The 19,108-nt window shown below is 39.8% G+C and overlaps 1 protein-coding gene across 1 annotated transcript; it reads right to left on the reverse strand.

Annotated features, from left to right (window-relative positions):
• Positions 1–1,394: 1,394 nt before the first annotated feature.
• On the reverse strand, positions 1,395–18,282 carry si:ch211-202p1.5 (uncharacterized protein LOC103909337 homolog). The gene is made up of 8 exons (XM_035421409.1): positions 18,076–18,282; positions 12,435–12,624; positions 9,980–10,314; positions 9,694–9,761; positions 7,236–7,407; positions 4,663–4,791; positions 4,214–4,382; positions 1,395–1,824 (listed from the first exon to the last, which is right to left on the reverse strand). Exons 3-7 carry the CDS (start codon positions 10,294–10,296, stop codon positions 4,259–4,261), a joined length of 810 nt encoding a protein of 269 aa, XP_035277300.1. The 5' UTR covers positions 10,297–10,314; positions 12,435–12,624; positions 18,076–18,282; the 3' UTR covers positions 1,395–1,824; positions 4,214–4,258.
• Between the last annotated feature and the right edge of the window lie 826 nt (positions 18,283–19,108).

The following is a 19,108-nucleotide window of genomic DNA, read 5'->3' on the forward strand; positions in this document are numbered from 1 at the left end:
AGTATTTTCATACATCGCATTTTTAGAAGAGGAAAAAATGATCGCATCATTTTGAATTATTGCTCTTTTTTACTTGTATCTTTGGAGTATTAGAAAAATCACGCATTCCCTATGAGTTGCCAGTTTCTGTCTCATGAGTAACAGATGTGGGCACATTCTCACGTAGCATGACTGGTCAAAAAAGGCTTCCGAATCTCATCTGCAGACCATATGCCCACGCAATAGACCCTCTGTATACTGAATAGAACCTCGGCTCGTTTCTATCGTAGCAGAAGGCTTAGTTTTCATTATGTCGAGGCAGATACGAATTAACAGAATAGTTCACACACAAAGGAAAAAATACTTCTCTGCTTGGTAAATACATAACAAAATGGAATTAGCAATTAGCATGAATAAATCGATAAACATTCTCTGGTTGAAAGGTAGAGAGAGGTTGGCCCCCTCTTATTATGTAGTTTCTCCATCAAAGAAGGAATTCTGCCCTTTTGGTAAGATTGACCATACACTTCTCTTTCATATTTTTCATATTCAGTTATTATCAGCCATCTGAGCATATTTCCTTTTTGCCCCTCTCCTGTGATTGTTAAAGAAGGTCACTCATCGCATACAAGATTTTTTTGTGGATATTGCATTCACTATATGTGCCAGATTTAATCAGTTTGCTGTGCCCCCCATGCCAGCAGCTCTCATATTAAAATCTTTTTGAAGAAGGAAGCCGATATTATCTAATATTGTCATTTTCATTTTAAAGTTTATTTGCCATTGTTGTATATTGTTATATTTTTTGCACACAGGTAATTACAATGATTAACTGGGAGATACGTACTGTCACTTACAAAAAACAGAGCCAAAAATGGCTGGTTTAGCCATAAAAGAAATAAGGTTCAGAAGGTACATGTTTGCTTCAGAGGTATATGGCCGCAGTTCTTCCTTTTTTTTTGAACGGATTTTCATCCATTTTTCCCCCCTTTTTTTCACCAGCTTACCTTCATAAATCTTTACCGTGCATGGGAACACTGGTCTTATTTTTCAGGACTCAGGTCTGTATGAAGGGCCAGGTCAGGTCTGTCATGAGAAAGGGTAAAATACCTCTCTCTTTGGGTAAGTTTTACCTTTGTTATTCACCTCAGTGTTTCACCATAACCGTCACTTGGAAAGTGTCTTTTTTTGTTGATTTATTACAGACACACACACACATGCCCACACAAACACACACACATGCACACGTGCACACAATCATTACAATTATTATGTTAAATAACACAGTTATTTATTGCTGTTGTGGAAGGGTGAATTGAGGCTGTTGTCGAAGTCATTCAGATTTGTCCAGATTTACGACACACATTTATAGTGCAATATACTTTTATTGACTATTGTTTAACTGCTGCGGTCTATTGAGCTTCTCCATTATCGTGCGAATTGAGATTTTTATCAAGAAATTTCACATTTTTGTGAAAAGGTCAGTAAATTAGTTTAATATTTTTCAGGGAAATGACATTTAAAACAAAATATACCAGCATATACAATTAAACGCAAATGTAATTTGTTCAATTTCCCTGTTAATGGCTAAATGTTAAATGTTCTTATAAAGATATACATATGTTTTTTTAAAAGAACGGACCATGTTGCAGGTGAAGGGCGTTTTCTGGATTCTTGCAGAATCTCATACATCAGATGATGGATTGTTCTCACCATTCTGACTTGTGAACGGTCTTCCTAAGAAGAGGTGTTTGCTGGTGTCACTGATGAGCTGCCAATGTCAGTTTCCCTTTCGAGCCACGTTTCCATCTTTCTTAATTTACTGTGCTCAGATTAACCATTTCTCTGAAAAAGAGAACATTTTGCTGTTCATTTTGCTTCAATTTCATGTTGTCCACACTATCAAAATATAAACAGTATCATGCTATTCAACTGACAGTGAAACAAAACCGAATGAGACTGAGACTGTTACATTATCAGCATATCGTCATGTTACATAAAGCACCCCACCCCAACCCTAACCCCCCCCCCACCCCACAAGGATGTGCAAAGTAAAATGGGTGTGACTACTTTACATTGTCCAGACCACAGTAAGTTTTATGCATATATTTTCATGTCAGTAATGTGATCAAGAATTATTGACAGACCTCTTGGCTATGTGTTTCTAGCTACATCTAGTTTCAACACTCAGTACATCTTTATGAACATGCAATATTACAATCACACTACAGTACTTTATTGTATCACGTTTTTATATTGAATACATGTATCATTTTACTTAATTCTTGAGCACAGGAATTGGTAGAATTGCATGACGAAGAGATGAAACATGAAGTTGTTAGCAACACTGACACTGACTATACGTAACATTTGTGGGAGAATATTTGGCTGGTTTATATTTTCTTCTCTCTCTCACTCTCTCTCACTCTCTCTGCAATCCTGTGGGTTCAAACCTGGCAGAGCGCTAACTCTTCTGGCCACGCCCACGGGGCGCTCTCCATCTTATCGCCTGGAGACGGGCAGCGCTGGTGATCGCGCTCTACTGATAGCGGATTGCCGATGCGTGAGCTGTTAATCTATCACTGCTGTGCACAAGGCTCGTTGCCAGCTCTGCTCGCCACTGGAGGATTCCACCTGCCAAAGCACAGTGATATTTGCTGCAAAACCCCAAAAGCTGAGCTTTGCCCGGGGCAGTGTTTCTTAAACTTTGGGTCGGGACCCAGAATGGGTCACAGGAGCGTACAGGTATGAGGTGGGTCTTAGAATTAGTCTCTAGTCCACTAGACCATGCTAGTATGTGTATTTGACAGGGCCTTTGACAGGTACTACATTTCTAATTTGGGTGCCAGTATTAAGAGCATTTCTAATTTGAGGCCTGATACTTTAGTTTAAGTTTAAGAAACTGTGGCCTAAGGACCAGGAGGTTCCACGTCTAATTCGGGGATGTTTTACATTACGGCGGAGTGGTTATATGTAAAATCACATTCGGCTCTGTAACAGCATTTGAATCTTTACTAAATGTGTCCTTCCTAAACATTGATTGCGGTATTTCTTCCATGGCCAAATGGACTGTGTTTTCACTCTGTTTTTTCTCTCCCTCAAATAACAGTGTCAAAAATCATGCCAATGAAGTTGTTTGTGCTGTTTCTTGGGAATGTTTTCTGCAAGCGTCAATGGCGTGTATGGAAGTGCAAAGCATATCCAGACCAACAACAACAGTTATGAAGAGATACAATGCAAAATGTACTGTTTGGACAGTAGCTAACTATACATTATTATACATAAACATATCAGTTCCCAAACATTTATAGTTACCTCGCTCGTTAGTTAGGTAGCTAGCATCAGCTGAATGTAGTCACAGTTACTGAGCTCACTATATGTATAGTGTGAAATGTTTGTTCAGAAAGCCTCAAAAGACTGGTAATTAAATTGATCAACCCAAATGCTAACATCAGCCTTATATATATATATATATATATATATATATATATATATAATAAAATTATATATATATATATATATATATATATATATATATATACATATATATATAATTTGCTTCTCAGGCAAAACTGCAACTCCAAAAATGTAATCTAAGCCACATGGGACTATGGTATTGACTATACAGCAGTTTTTGATGAAAGTTGTTCAGTTATTAAACCATAGATGTTTGTTTGTCTTGATCAAATAAAAGATATTTCACGTTTATTTTGTAAAACAAATGCTTTCCCCATGAAACAAGCCTTTTGCTGTAATGTAAATTAATTTTAAACGATACGTTGCAAAAATCCTTAACCAATGTGAAAACATTTAAAGTGCAGTTCAGGTAGGGGCAAGACGAAGCTAAAACAATGTCCCATGTCAGTTGTGCTTGAGTTGAAATGCAGAAAATTATTTTAAAAACATAATCAGATGTGATTATGGGGTGAATGTGATATGATAAGGCATGTATTATAGTGTTTTCTGCCAGTAGTTTCGATATGAACATGCTTATAATGTGATATGCTTAACAACAACATACAACAAATGATAAAATGATTTAATAGGAAAATGAAAGGTTGGGGGTCATTTCAGTTTTATGAAAACCCATATTATGAGATATCTGAAACAGATATATTTTCCCCTCTGGAATTGCAAATATCTGTCATCATATATGACAACAAGTAGTATACAGCCACTGTCAGCAGTTTGCAAGTTTCATAAATACTTTAACTTCGGCCCTTGCTGTACACACCCAATGCATCACAAACTGGATCTCTCCCCTGAATTACTCAGTCTTTCAGCTCTTCTTCAGATCTTTTGTATGGAGGCTGCGTTTCCTTTCCATTTCACTCAGATTCCACTCATATTTCTCCTGTGACTTGGAAGGAAGCATTCTCTGGAAGGTTGTAATTCCCACTTGTCTAAAAAAAAAAAAAAAGAACAAACATAAGTCAGTTCAGGAGGGCAGTAAAGAATGTGTCCAGTCTTGTCTACATTCAATAAAAAATAAATAGTATTTTCAAAACTATCATTTCCGTAACCACAATGTTATCCAAGACACAAAATACATTTTTTCACGAGGTTAATTGCAGTGCGTACTCAGTTGTTAAACCCAATATTTTTCCCAGTAGTAGGTCAACTTATTTTTTTATGTTATTGTCTATAAACAGCTACTTATGGGTGAAAAATATAGTGCCTCACTTCTTTAGGACATGTGATGCTTTGCAGAACTGAAGGCATCCAGAATCACTGTTGTCTGTGCAAACACATTTCCCAACATCTCTTCTCAGTCGGACAGGGAGCGAGCCCACCCCATATGGTACCACCTGGCTGGAAACAGAGAAAACACTGAGGAAAATGCTGTTTATTTTGATGTACTCTTATGAATTATAGATAAAAAATATGTATAATTATGTGTATGCATGTTTTCCATGCATTGATAAGGTTAAACTGCAGCAACATTTCTGTAATGTTGCACGTTAACAAAGATAGAACGTTCTGGCTACGACATTTTGAGAACGTTGTCAAACGATGTTAATGGCAGGTTACAAAATGGTTTTCACAAGAACATTTGGGATAAGATCTGCTTATTGTCATAAAAAAGCCCAATTGCTTAATACATTGTAAGTGAGCTTTGCTTTAATCACAAGGATGTGAGACATTGACATAATATGAGCATGTCAGCGATCCAAACAAGTCAATTCAAAAGCGCTGGTGGTGGTAGTGGAAAGACAGTTTGCCTCCAAGGACAGGGGTCTGCAAATTTGGTTCTGGAGTGCACCAGGGTCTTCAGGTTTTTGTTGTTACTCATCACTTAAGTGATCAATTAGAGCAGATGGTCACATTGTCAACTCACTTTACCGGATAATTTGGGCCTGAAATGGGGAGAATATTTGGCTGGCCAGGACCAGGGTTACAGATCCTTGTTTGAGGAAAACCAGGTTTCTGTTAGTAGTGATGGTGGTGGAGCAGCAGAGGGCACTTTTTCTTTTATTTTTACAGCCCCAGTGTAGTGATGGGGGATGCAGAAGGTGCTATCAAATTGAAGATCCCATTGAAGAGTAGAAGTGATAACTGGTGACCGGGTCAAATAAATTCTTAAAAATTATTCATGGCTCAAACTAAAAATCTGTACAAACCCAGGGAACGATTATTTGCTGTCAAACAGAACTCTGATTTTGACACCAGTCATCCACCGTGGAGTCAGTAATTGTTCTGTGACACAAGTCCCCTGAGAGGCAGGTCACAGGCAGGCTAGAAAACATTCAGAGAAAACTTCAGAGAAGCCTGTTATCTTTGGACAAGTAAAGAGATGTTCGGAGCTCGGGGCTGGCAATTCCCTACTTACATGGCAAGATGTGCCGAGATGTTTTATTTCGTTTCGAACAAACCAGGACCTGAGAGAGGAGCCCTTTAAGAAGCATACATACTGCCTCATGTCTTAAACAAGGGCATACACTGAACCCCATCTTGACGCGTGACTTGGACATTGGTTCTGAAGAAATACTCACCCTCAAACCCCAAAACTAGGAGCCAGCCCGCCAAATTCTCCCAGCTCCCTGACAGCCCTCAGTGTCGGAGCAAGGCAGGCCATCGCACACATCTGCATATCATCAAGAGTACGTGAGGCGTTTGTCGAAAGCTGACCCTTCTGCTTCCCGTGTTTTCGTAGTTTAAGCTCGCATTTTCAGGCCGCCGCATGCACGTGAGAGCAGCTCCCTGGATCTCAGCATTGCTCTGTTTTTCATTCGCAGAGTCAAAATAAAACGCAGCCATGTCCTTCCTGCATTCCTTTCGAATAAGTGCTACATCCTGATCAAGTTTCACAATATACTTTGCAGTTGGCGGCAATAAAGGCACACTCCGGAGTTCGACAATTTTTAAAAATAATTTGTCTGTCCTTTTTAATTCCAGTTGTACTATCTAGCCGCATGTGAAACAGCAATATAATGTGATTCACACAGCGTCAAGTTAATCTTTTCCTTACTCTCCCCCTTCACTTTGTGTATCTTTTAGTCTCCTTCCTATTTATAACCTCTGAACATGGTTTAATGTATATCCAAAGTATTACGTAAGACAACAGGAATCACAGCACACATGATAAGTTACTATTAGAAGAACTATGTACTATGTCAGAATGTACAGTGTATATAATACTCATGTCTCTGTGTCTGTTTGTGGTTAACCATGATTGACTGGATTGGCAAACAGATGCAAGCTAAAAATATGGTCCAGTGCATCCAGAACACACATGAGACATGAAACAAGGAATTAAGAAGCGGCACAAAGCCATCAGAAATCCTGGAATCCCCACAAGTTATTAAAGGACGTGTGTGGAAAATTTAGCTAATAGCACACCTAAAGTATTTTAAAAGATTCACAAATTCTTAGAAATGTGTCCATTATCCTCTCTGAAGGCTTAATTAAGCTGTTTTTACCCCATTACAACAATTAAATTGCTGAGAATTCGAAGCAATTCAAAAACAAAAGATGCCAGACTGCAGACTGTGGGTCTGTGGCTGCCATCTACAGTAAGAATGAGTTTTCCTGAAGGCATTTTATGGTAAATAATTGCTTTTCGTGGTACGAAATATCACTCGTGACCTGTGGCTCAGCGATTAGAAAGGTGTTGAACTTCTTATTGAAGTTCTTGAGCACGCTAACTAGCGGACGTTCAAAGGCTTTGTTTCAAACATTCCGCAGTGAATTTAAGATGTCATTTCATTGGCAGGTGTGGATGGAGAAACCGCGCACGCGCCGTGCCCTGGACTCACCGAGGCGTGTTAACCCAGACGATGCCGATGTGGCAGAAGTACACGCACTCCCTGTCCTTCAGGTTCTCACAGGAGCACCGTTTCTCCCGACGGGCCGCTCTTCCGCCGCCAGGCTCCGCCGGCGAGGCCTCGTCCGACGCGGCGCTATCCGAAACTACGGAGAGAGAGTAACCTGAAACAGAGATCACCGCAATTCATCAATCTTATCATTGCAGCCGTTCCTCATCTTACTGCTACCTGAGGATACTAAATCTAAGAAATATCTCTGCACTGTAAGTGCGTGGTAAATCAGAGGTAATGCAGGTGTAGTCAGCATTTTTACATCTCACAGTCATTGGCAGGAACCAAATACAGGCCCTTCCTACTGAACCAAAATGCAGAATCAAGAGGGGAAAATCTCCAGTGAAGTCTCCAGGATTGTATTTTGACCCTTGATGTGCCATTGAAACTTTTCCCAGAAGGAATTCATTCAAACCTTCTGTTAGCTCCCCTTACCAATCATGTAAATTATATTTACATAGGAAGATGGTACTCCCCGTATTACAAAGACCTTTTTATTTCAAAAGAACATGGAGGTCATAACAGGTGATTGTGACTAAATGGGTATGCGGTAATCCCTTTTTTTGGGAGTGGTGAAATACCCTACACATTAATACAATTTTACTCTGGACACAGCACGCCAAGACTATGTCAACTAGTGGCACTAGCAGCCCACTTAAGCAATACTGGGTTAGAGTATCTGTCACTTTGTGCCTGTCTGGCAGTCACAGTGAAAATTCACAAAATAAACTGAAGTGAGGGTTTCGACTCTGCTGTCCATCCATCTCTCCAGGTAATGTGAGTCTTATGCAGCAGCTTTTAAAGAAATCAGCCTCCAGGTTACAACCGAGACATTAACCTGAGGTCCACGCTCCCTGGTACTCAGCCACTTGGCGTGGCGAATGTACCCGCAGGTTTGCTGCCAACTCGCTCTGCCTGAAGCAATCGGGAGGCTGGGGTTGATGGTGGGGAACACAAAGGAAGCAACTGATGTTCTGTGGTCCATTAACGTGCATGTTGAGGGGTGTGGATGGATGCGTTCCCCACATGGGAAGCCATTATAAATATATGGGGCTTACAATAGACCGACAGACTGCATAATACAACATACCAACACAGAATATTTTTTCTTATTCTTGATTTTTAAAACAGACCTACACATTAGCACCAGATGGTAAGCTTTTTAAACAGCCATGTTCAAACACTCTAAATTGAGAGCAGTTTTGCCAAAGAACAAATATGGCTGTTGTTATATTTGGTGATTTTGCATGTATATGCATTTGCTACGAGCATTGACTCCCAAAATGTGGATCTTGTTAGCGTTACCACAATAGTGGTCTCCTTAGATCTGTTACATTTTTTCCTCTTTTATTCTGTGCAATGGCTCATTGCAGATGGCTAGTTGTTGTAGCCCAGGCTTGTTTAAATTTAATGGGTGTTGCACTGTGTCTGTCCAGCCTGAACTAATTCGCCCAGGCATTTGGTATGTATATTAGCCATCTTGCTTCCTTCCTCTTAGCCTCTTTGCTAAAGTCATCCTCAGTCTCACTAATGAGAGACTTAATGCCATTAATGCCAACTTTCCACAGTGGCAATATCAAATGTTACTTTTATTATTCATTGACAATTTTAAAAAAATGTTTGTTATATTTAATAAATAAAAATATGTTGATAAATAAAAATTTCAGATATGTTTGATGTATTAATTTCTATAATATATGAAATGTGTCCCCTCATATAGTCACTTAAAATATTATAAAATTACACCATGTAATTTAAAATATATTAAACTTCTGTTATTGGAGTATCTAAGGAAAGGACAATATAGAAAGTTAAAGGCTACTAAAACTATGCTGACATGGTTTTATGAATATTCACATGCACTAAACTAAACACAGGACTTTAGTTAATGTTTAATCCTTTTATTTAAAAAGGAGCTGTTTTTTTTCTTTCGGTCTTGTGATAGTTTTACTGTGACTGGAATTAAATGAAGGATTTGAAAATAGCACTGCAAAAAAATGCAATATAACCTGTCAACTATTGTCAAACAAATGCTAATTTGCATTGCATTAATAAAATGAATAGAAATATCTTATTTTTCCTTTGAACATTAAAATTTGACAAAAAGTTTGCAAACTAACAGCAAGATCCCATTTGGAAAGATTTCAATGTTCAGTAAAGGCCTAAATTCAATCCGCCAAAAACACCAGGGGCCAAAACCAGACATTTTAACCCACTGATAAGCAAAGACGAGAAATGAAATATAATTTCTTCCTCTTTAATAAGGAACACAGTTTGCCTGTTTACTCATTTTTTAAAAGAAAAGCATGTCACCCCCAGCTGAGATACATCACTTAACATCTCAAGGCACCAGTGACGGTGTTGACAACATCATAAAAAGAATACCAATGTTGTTTACCTTCTTGTTCCAAAATTAGAACCAACATATTTGCCAGGAAGTAGAAGGTGATGGGATCCATGACGAGACTGTTGGAATTCAAAGAAGCATGGGTAGAATTCAAAGCCGGTCAAGAAATATCTCCTCAGGCATGAAGCAGTAGTATCCAGTTGGAAAGTGAGGAGCTCAGCTCGTGCAAGAAGAGGAGTATCTCAGTGCGGTCACCCAGTCTGAGCAGGAGCCAAAACCTCAGTCACCTCAATCCGGGGCACACCCTCCGCCCCCCCCTCGAGGCTGTGCCACTCACTCGGTTTGTCCCAGGAACTCCCTGCGCAAAGTGGAGACCCCCACGTGGAAAACACCCGCCAAGCCTCGAGCGCGGCGAAGGAAGTGACACGCGCCAGGAGAACGCGCCACCGTCAAAACGCGGCGGACCTCCCCACAGTCCTGCTCGCCAACAACGAGGGAATCGGTCCGAGCGCGAGAGAAGAATAGACGTTTTATGGACTCGTGACCCTTGCTAAGTTGTAATCTTCGACCAAAGGTGTGCTGAAGCTCTGGCTCTTGAGCTGACGGGTGGAACTGGTCCACTGATCTGAGAACAGCTGCAGTTCTGAGGGACATATCAAACGGATGCCTGTTCTATGAGTCAGGGGAATAAGAGATCATCGAAATATCAAGCTACGCGCGAAGCCACATGTCAGACAAAACTTGTAAAGAATGAAAATAACGGTTTTACAACGGCCCTCCCCCCCCCACCCGGCCACATTTTTTTTTTTTGGGGGGTGGGGGAGTGGGGGGGGGGACTGTCTAGCTCCATTTTTAACCCCAACTAAGGGAAGCCCATTGTGGAAAACCAATATTTTAATTAAAACAATAAAAACAGTCAGTTGAACTATGCAGAACTATGCAGCAATTGAACTTGCAGCATCTGTTCGCCAGACTTTTGTCTTCATTGGTGAAGAACTCACAGATGTTGCATCTCATCGCTTTTAAAATAGAAAGAATACTATCGTAATCCTATCTTTTTGCATTCAAATAATGAAATTTATATTATATGGAAAAGTTCTCCTATACCTTGGATCAACTACTCCCCGAAATATCGTTTCCATCTTTCCATCTTTAGACAGAAAAAAGGACAATGTACAAAAAAATATTTTGCTGAACTAATAGCTGCCCAGTTTCTTCTATAATCTATAATTGGAAGCAACAGTTGGAATCACAAAAATGGTGCAAATCGTTTCCTTTTTTCACACTTTTGCTTGAATAGTCATGAATAAACTGTACAAACATAAATACAGCATCTAGTAATGCCAATTCTAAGCAAATTCTTGCGAAGAATTTGCTGAGATTTTTTTTTCTTTTCACAGAATGTGTATCTGGTGTATTGTGGTAAGCTGTAAGGAGTTCAGGCACCCTGTTTCCCAGTCTCAGTCGCATGTGGCTTCCTTTTTGACCCCTCATTATTTGAGATTAGCCTCGCCTTCAGGAAGGATAATTAAAGGCTTCCGAAAACACAAAACAACATATTTGGTCACACAGCCCACGGCTACAGCAGTTAGACTTTCGAGGTGTGGTAAAGCAGTGGGGGAGCATGCGAAAGAGAAAAACATCAAAAAAAAAAATGTTTAACCCTCCGCCACACACACACACACACACAGACGCACACACACACTTTTCAGGGACAGATTTCATTAAGAGAAAATAATCACTATCACTGATGAACGAGACCTCACCACAAGAAGCGTATGAATATCTTGAAATGTTTGTGGATTGCAGCATCGTTTGTAGTAGGAAGCAGTTCTTTGTTTTCAGTTCTGGGTGCGTGCATTGAGTTTGACTGTGGCATCATTGCACTATCCTAGAGATTTAACAGTACTTTTCTTTCTTTGGTCAATCAAAAGCTGAATACTGAATACTAAAACTGAAGTATTCAAAATGTTTTTGGCCAAACCGATGTGCAAAGGAACATCTGGTGTTATATTAAATAGAATACTGACTGCAAACTACAACACAACAAAATGAATGGTTGCTTGTGTGTTCAATTTGGCACCGAAAAGTGCTAGTTAGTGTAGAACAACAAAATGTCAGAAATGTTACAGTAAATGTTGAAACAATACAACAATGCAACACGTTTATAGCTTATACTTTTTTCTTGCAACATTAGATCAGACCATGAGGTTTTCCATTTACCAGTGCAGGTCATATTTAACTCTGGGTATGCTTCACTCTGTCTGCTAATAAAAACGGAAATGATTATTAGGGCCCGGGGAGATGAAAGCTGCAGAGGCGTAGTTTCGGGGGGAGGAATGTCCCCGTGTAATTTAAATGGTTCACAGAAACAGAATCCCTGGCTTTTGGCAATCTTCTAACATTTCATACTGGTCGCCTGTTTCAATGCCAGGGTGTGTTCGCTCCACTGCCTGTGAAAAAAAAGAGGATGATCCACACCCACAGGCCATTCAACAGTAAACATGTGATTACCTTATTGGGACTGTAGAGTCCTAACCCAATATCCCTGTGAGAACATGTATTCTGTTTCATGTTTGGCTCCAGGGGCATTGCGTTCACAGATACCTGTGTTGTAGGTAATAATTTATTTTCAATTGTTTAATTTTTTTTAATGATACTGTATGTATTCAAATGTGGAAGTGACATGTAAAGCATATTTGCATATGTCCGGAGAGGCCCAGCTGTAAAATGCACACATCACAAGGCTGGGAACAGTAGCCTAAAAGTCATTCATTGGGCCATTAACCTACCTTTGACTGGTTGTTTGCAGTGGCAGGACACCACTGGCTTCTTTACACCAGGGGTTGGCTATTTGTAAGTCAGCCAGGATTCCTGTGCTCACTCCTGTGTTGGCTCCTTCACAGTGGTGCACCAGGCTCCCTCCGTGAGAGACGCAGTTCTGCTTGGATTCTTGCGTGCTCTCCTTTAGTTCTGTGTGGCCTGTTGTGTGGAAAATGGCATTGTTGTAATGAAAAGAAGCAGGTGCATCATGTGCTAGGCCTGCACTCTTTCAAACTGATAGCAGATGTTGCAACAGTCATACGTGGTCAAACTTGGCTGATGATTTTTGTTTCCATTTCATTTAAACACACTCTGTTGTGTCCATCTCAAGACTGACTTCAGTAGACGTGAGAATGGTAAGCCACCATGACTAGTTCATAAGTCACTCTGAATGTTTGTACAGTACCAATTGAATGGGTCACATGGGATGGCAATAAGGAAAAGTTTCCGTGCTCCACATCTTCCTAACAATGGAGAGGATTTGTCAGGCGCTATAAAATATGACCCTTAGACTGGACTGAAAAAGGTGAGCGATTATCATTTGAGATAAGGACAAAAAACCATTCGTAACATAAAATAAATGGGGAAAGGACGCAACTGGGTGATGGATACAAGAAATGAAGTAAACAGACTACTCCTCTCTGATGCATTCAGAGGAGGGGAGGACTAATGCTGATATTAAAGCAGCTCAGCTGAGGTATTAAAAGCGTCAGAAATCGGAGTGAAACAGAACAGAATGCTGGCAGTAGGACCTCATAGCAGAAAACATAGTAACCCTTCATGGATGCATGCATGGTCATGGCTGCTTTGTGCAGCAGCATGCACAAAGATTTACATAAAGATAGGCACTTTGCCCGTTCAAATAAATTACAATGTCCAATCTTATGACAGATACACAGCCTGGGATACGCAACCTGGATGTAAAAACAAGGGGTTCACAGATTGCATTGCTAACAGCACTGACATATCATTTGGAAATGTTTGCTTTGTAGACGGTGTCTCCTAGGTGAACTCATGCTGCTTCTCCTTTTTTAATATATTCAGCTGAATATTTACTGAGATAGTTTTAGGTGCCCAAGGGCCCAACACCAGTGCTGCTCCTGGGAATGAAGTGTATTACCTGTGGAGTACAATCTCAGCTCCTTAAGGTTCAGCACCACACTGCCACCCGTCAACTGACGATGCAGACTTATGATGTGTTGCCTTAAGAACTGTATTGTCAACATCAACCGAGCAGTCTTCATGTGTACATATCATCATAAACTTCTGATATAATTTCCATTTATTCATGGAATGGAATATTTTTGTGATTGACAGCCATACTTGAAGCATGTGTTGAATTGTCTTCTTGCTCTACAGAAGGAAAAATGCATTACGCCATAATTGTTATTACTATAAAAATAAGAAATGAATTATTATTGTGGTTGTAGACAACAAACAGGGCTGTAAATCATGTTCTTTGAATTCTCCAGCATTATTAAAGTTGACACTGTGTGGGGATGTGGATATTCACCATCGGTTTGAGAGAAAGAACTTGTCCGTCAAAGGAGTAATGTCTCCTCCTACTGGTCACCTCTTGTACCTACGCCTTTCAGGTTACTTTAGAGCAGTAATAATCTAACAATGGCTGTACATATACTAGTTCTCTATACAACATAATATTGTCCATCCATCCACCCATTATCTGTACCTGCTTGTCCTGGGCAGGGTCGCGGGGGGTGATGGAGCCCATCCCAGGAACACACCTTGGACAAGTCGGCAATCCATTCCAGGGCAAACATAATATTGTATTAACATAATTTACATTTAATTGATTATTGACATATTTGACATATTTGTTGGAAATGTTTTCCGAATTTTGTTTTTAGATGCTGTTTAAGTGACATGTATGTTCTTAGACACTTGGGATTTATACTGCACAGTGTGTCATGTTACTATATATAGAGGAGTTTAAACTTTACATTTTAAGACATATAATTTGTGTCACAAGTCAGCAATTAAAGACCTAGAAATGGTTAATTGCTATGGAGACATATAATTTTTTGTAACTTAGGTATAGCCCGGAAGTCTGTTACAGAATTTACACTAATGGTGTCTGCAAAGCCAGTTCCATTTTGCTTACCCAGTTAAATACAATGTTTGCGGACCAGAGAATAAGCTCACTCAGAGTTCATATATGCAAAATACACTGCATCCTGTTTCTCGTGTGCATCTGGGGGATTGGAGGCACATGATGTGATTATCATTGATTATCCCAACAGGGATCCAGGAAGCTGGAGTGATGCTATGGTACTGTGAAAAGGAAATTGGGTTGGCTCCAACAACATGTTCTTTTAAATGTATCAAATACTTCATGCCACAAGGCAGCAGGCCACAATTCAATGTAACTGCAATGCCTATTTCCACTACATTTTTTTGTGTTGTTAAATATTGTAATTTTATTTTTCAATTAATAAGTACATTTCAAATGTATATGTACTGCCTACCATGACATCTAAGCAACATATGCACACAAAAAATAAAAAAATAAAAAAAATAAATGTGGTGTTTTCTTCTTATAAAGAGGTGTACATGTGAAACCAGTAAAACAGCAATTTATCAATGATTTTTGCACCTCTTAGGCCTATATTTATTGGCTGGGTTCTCATACAAAATATTACTTTTGTTGGTAGACTCTTTGAAGCAGAAGTTAAAATTTAAATTCAAGCTGAATTTTTTTTTAATTTGAACTTAATTTTGCATTTTGACCCACAAATTAACGATCATTTTTACTGTTGTGGCCATAAAAATGTCATCAGGGCTGTAACCTTTTAACTGAAGAGGGCAGCAAACTGAGACTGTTGTGTCAAGTCAGCTTCAAATGTCCCTACTACAATGTTAAGAAGAAAGGAACCAATATCTTTACATCGTTCAGTTCAGCTTTCCGACTGCTGTTGGGAAGGATCATTGGCTACTCTACCCACAGAACAATTCTGTGTGTCTATCCCACAGAACGGTATATGAACAATGGAAATGGCCTTCCATTTAAATGTTTTTTAAAAATCCAGCTTTTGACATGACTCCCAGGCCTATAATTAGGGCTAGGATTACGGTTATTGGGCTAGGGTTAGGAAAGCAGGAAGCTCTAGGATTGAGTTTTGGATTTATGCTCAGAGTAAGGGTTTGTGTAAGGGTAAATCCTTGATTTTCACATCCAATATTTCATTATTACTGCTGATCAAATACTATTTTCATATTTTTTGAGAGGAATGCATTTTTTTAAAATAAATTACTTCAAACAGATTTAGTTGTAATTTTTTAGTTGAATTAATCATATTTATGTGGATGTTCATCCATTTTGATCGAAAGAAATTCTGTATTTGTATTAGTATTCATATTAGTAATAGTATTCCACTTAGTATTATTTTAGGTGCGTATCCTTGGGGCATTTTTAAAGAAATCACTCAGAGCTGGAAGCCACGTTTTCCTGCATTATTGATTCGGGAACCGGGCCTGCGGCGAGCAGATGCTTTTCGTTTTGCACCTCGGTACGGCTCAGTGACGATGCCGCTGACTAAATATAACGGAGCGCCGCCGTCCTATAGCCGGGCTCAGGATGCTCCCCCGGACGAAATGCGTCAGCGAGATGCGAACTGTGCACCTCTCCCGCAGTTGTTTCCTCTCTTCCCCCCGACATACCGCTGCCAAGCGTGGCTCGGACAGCCAGTGATGTAACGAGGAACAGATTTTTTCACCATATGTTCGCTTTATCAAACTGGGCTTGGTCTTTTTTTTTTTCTTTTTTTTTTTAACCATTTCATCTCTTGTGCTTTCTGCACCTTCTCCGTGCCATTTTCTTTTTTTTTAAATCTGTGTTTGGCTTTCTGATCTACCTTTCTTGTGAGCTTGGCTGACATCAGCGATAGGTTCACGCCAGGTGACGCCGCTCTGAAAATAGAGCCCATGACTTCCTTCAAAGACACACAATTTCCAAGCCAAAATCTAATTACTATCCAAGTGATGTCCGCAATGTTGACCTGTGGGAGAAGCAGATGTAAGGCGGAGAATTAGCTAATCAGTTTTTCTTTTCTTTTTTTTGTGAGCTGACAATAATTGCGTGGAAAAAGGCCGTTTTCGAGTCGTGCAAAACGTGGCCATGCCTTTAGAAACCCACTCTCGTAAAAAGAAGCTGTTTATATGTACGTGCACGTTCCTTGACGTTTGAAACCCATCAAAGTCGGGATTGATGCCTTTCTGTCCCCCACAGTGTTTGGGAATAAATCTCTTTAAGGGCAGGGTTTTTGCAGAGCTGAGCCATGCGATGCTTTTCCGGGCATTCCATCCTCCTCACATTCCACCTGGGGTAGCTTGGCCTATGAATGGAAATGGTGGAGGCAGCCGGCAGTGAATTAAATGTGGGGGGGGGGGGGGGGTGGATATTCTGAATCGGACAGTGGCAGTGGAAGGGAATCAGTATCTGCACTGGATGAGGGCAAGTGAAGCAGATCTTCCGCAGGTCAAGAAGACTACTGCATGGTATTAGGGCAGAGGGGACCATCCCAAACCAGCATTAGCCTACATGAGATCCTCTTATTCCAAAACAAGTTATGATCTCATATTGTACTTGCCTGGATAATGTTCATAAATATCATTCATTGTCTGAACTTCGCTTTTTTAAGCACTCTATTGCATTGCTTGATTCAGCACAGAACTGAAATATACTGACTGAATTATCCAATAATTGATAAGGAATATGTCACTGCATGAACATGTCTGTAATGTTATAGTTTCAATATTCCATATTAACTGAAAATATTCAAATGTTCAGCTCCCCAGTTTTCAAAGTCCTTTTTACATAAAATGTGTTCCTTCCAAAAATGTGTTTCTTGTGTTTTTTCCTTATATATCCAGGTGTCTCCATGCATGTAATGCACTGATTCCTATTTGCTGTTCTCAACTGTAGTGAGTGGGAGGAACACCAGGGTCCGTTCTGTGAAATAGGAACACTGCAGAAAGTGTATGTGATGAGTCATCTATTCTAAACTACACAGAAGAGAAGGTACATGGAGTTTGATTAATAGAGCAATTCTATATAAAGTGGGTCAGTCTTAGTATGCACGCACATGGAATTGCTGCAGCATTTATTATGTTATTGCTGATAATGGTAATGCAGAATACATGCATAATCACAGATGCAATGAGAGATTAATACTAGAGCACGAAGGGAAGCCAATTCTCCAAACTGAGGGACAGACAGACATTTTTTCCCAAATCCAGTCGGCAGAATGTCGCAGTCCGTCAGTCCGCACGTCCAAAACATTTTCACGAGCGGATGCGGGAACGTGATAGGAAATGCGGTGCCTCGCTGTCGCCCAGAGTATAACACTGACACTTAAATAATTACGCTGGCCTAAATTTGAGGCCATTGTTATCTCCCTCGCATCTGCTTTCATTTATGAGTCACGGCTCCCACGCGGAGCCGCATGTGGCTGCCTTCCCTTCCCTTCGCTTGTTTCCAGCGCTAGCGAGCTGCGGCTATCGGGCAAGCGGCCAAGCCAGGTCCAATTAAAAAAAAAAAAAAAAAAGAACAGAACAAAAAAAAAAAACAAAAACAAAAAAAAATTCCCCTACCTTGCGGAATGAGCCGCAGTCCCACTCCATTAGTTTCAATCAAGCGAAGCCGTTCATTTCAACTGACACAGTGCGGCTTGTACGGTTGGCCGGTGTGTGTGGGGATTACCGAGATATATCCCTTGTTTCTTCTTCCTAAAGGGTACCATTTCCGAGCAAACTGTTATTTTTTGAACGCGAGTTCATCGGGAAAGTAGGCCAGATGTTTTATAACCCCATTGTCTTTTTGTATCTTTTGTACTACATCTTTTGTACTTCGCAGCATTTTTGTGTTTAGGTTCAGATCCCTGGTCTCTTCCAAAAAAGGTTGATTTAGAAGTTGTCTGTGCGCAAGGTCAGCATGTGGGGCTCAGGGTTACATAAATAGGCCCCTTATAAGCATGCCTGTGTAGAATGGATGAAACATAAGACAATGAAAATAGAATTCATGAATAATTCTCTATGCTACTATTTTTAACTTATTTTGAGGGGAAAGTATATAATTTCTAGTTTAAGGAGACTAAAAGCCGAACCACAGAGCCATTAGAAAAGAATGTTGTGCAAAGTCATATGATTGTTGTCCAGCAGTTAATATTACAAAGAAACAAGTCATTGTCTGGGTTCTGGATATATCCTCAAGCTGGGAATTGTGTAGGGCAAATAACCTAATCTTGGTTTGTTGCTGGCGAAATGACAATGGAATATCTCACCAACAGATGGCATCATAACGCTGCAGTAAAACTCACATTTAGTGGCCCTCTGAAGGACATTTCCAGTCCTGATCATTTTCTTTAAATTTCTTAAGAACAACAACAACAAAACTTCTGACTGGATTAATGGTTATCATCAATAATTCTGGCTATTGGCACAACAAAGACATACATCAGCCTTTTTTTTATTTAAAGTAAATCATGCAAAAAATATTTTTGCTACTAAACACAAAAAGATGCAGTTCAAAGATCAAATAGGTCTTACCACCTGTTTAAGTGTCTTGTCATTGTGATATTGCTAATATACAGGAAATGTATGCATAGCAGGTGCCCCTTGAAAGAGA

This window comes from Anguilla anguilla, chromosome 6 (assembly GCF_013347855.1).
Source record: "Anguilla anguilla isolate fAngAng1 chromosome 6, fAngAng1.pri, whole genome shotgun sequence".
In the NCBI taxonomy this organism is placed as follows: domain Eukaryota; kingdom Metazoa; phylum Chordata; class Actinopteri; order Anguilliformes; family Anguillidae; genus Anguilla; species Anguilla anguilla.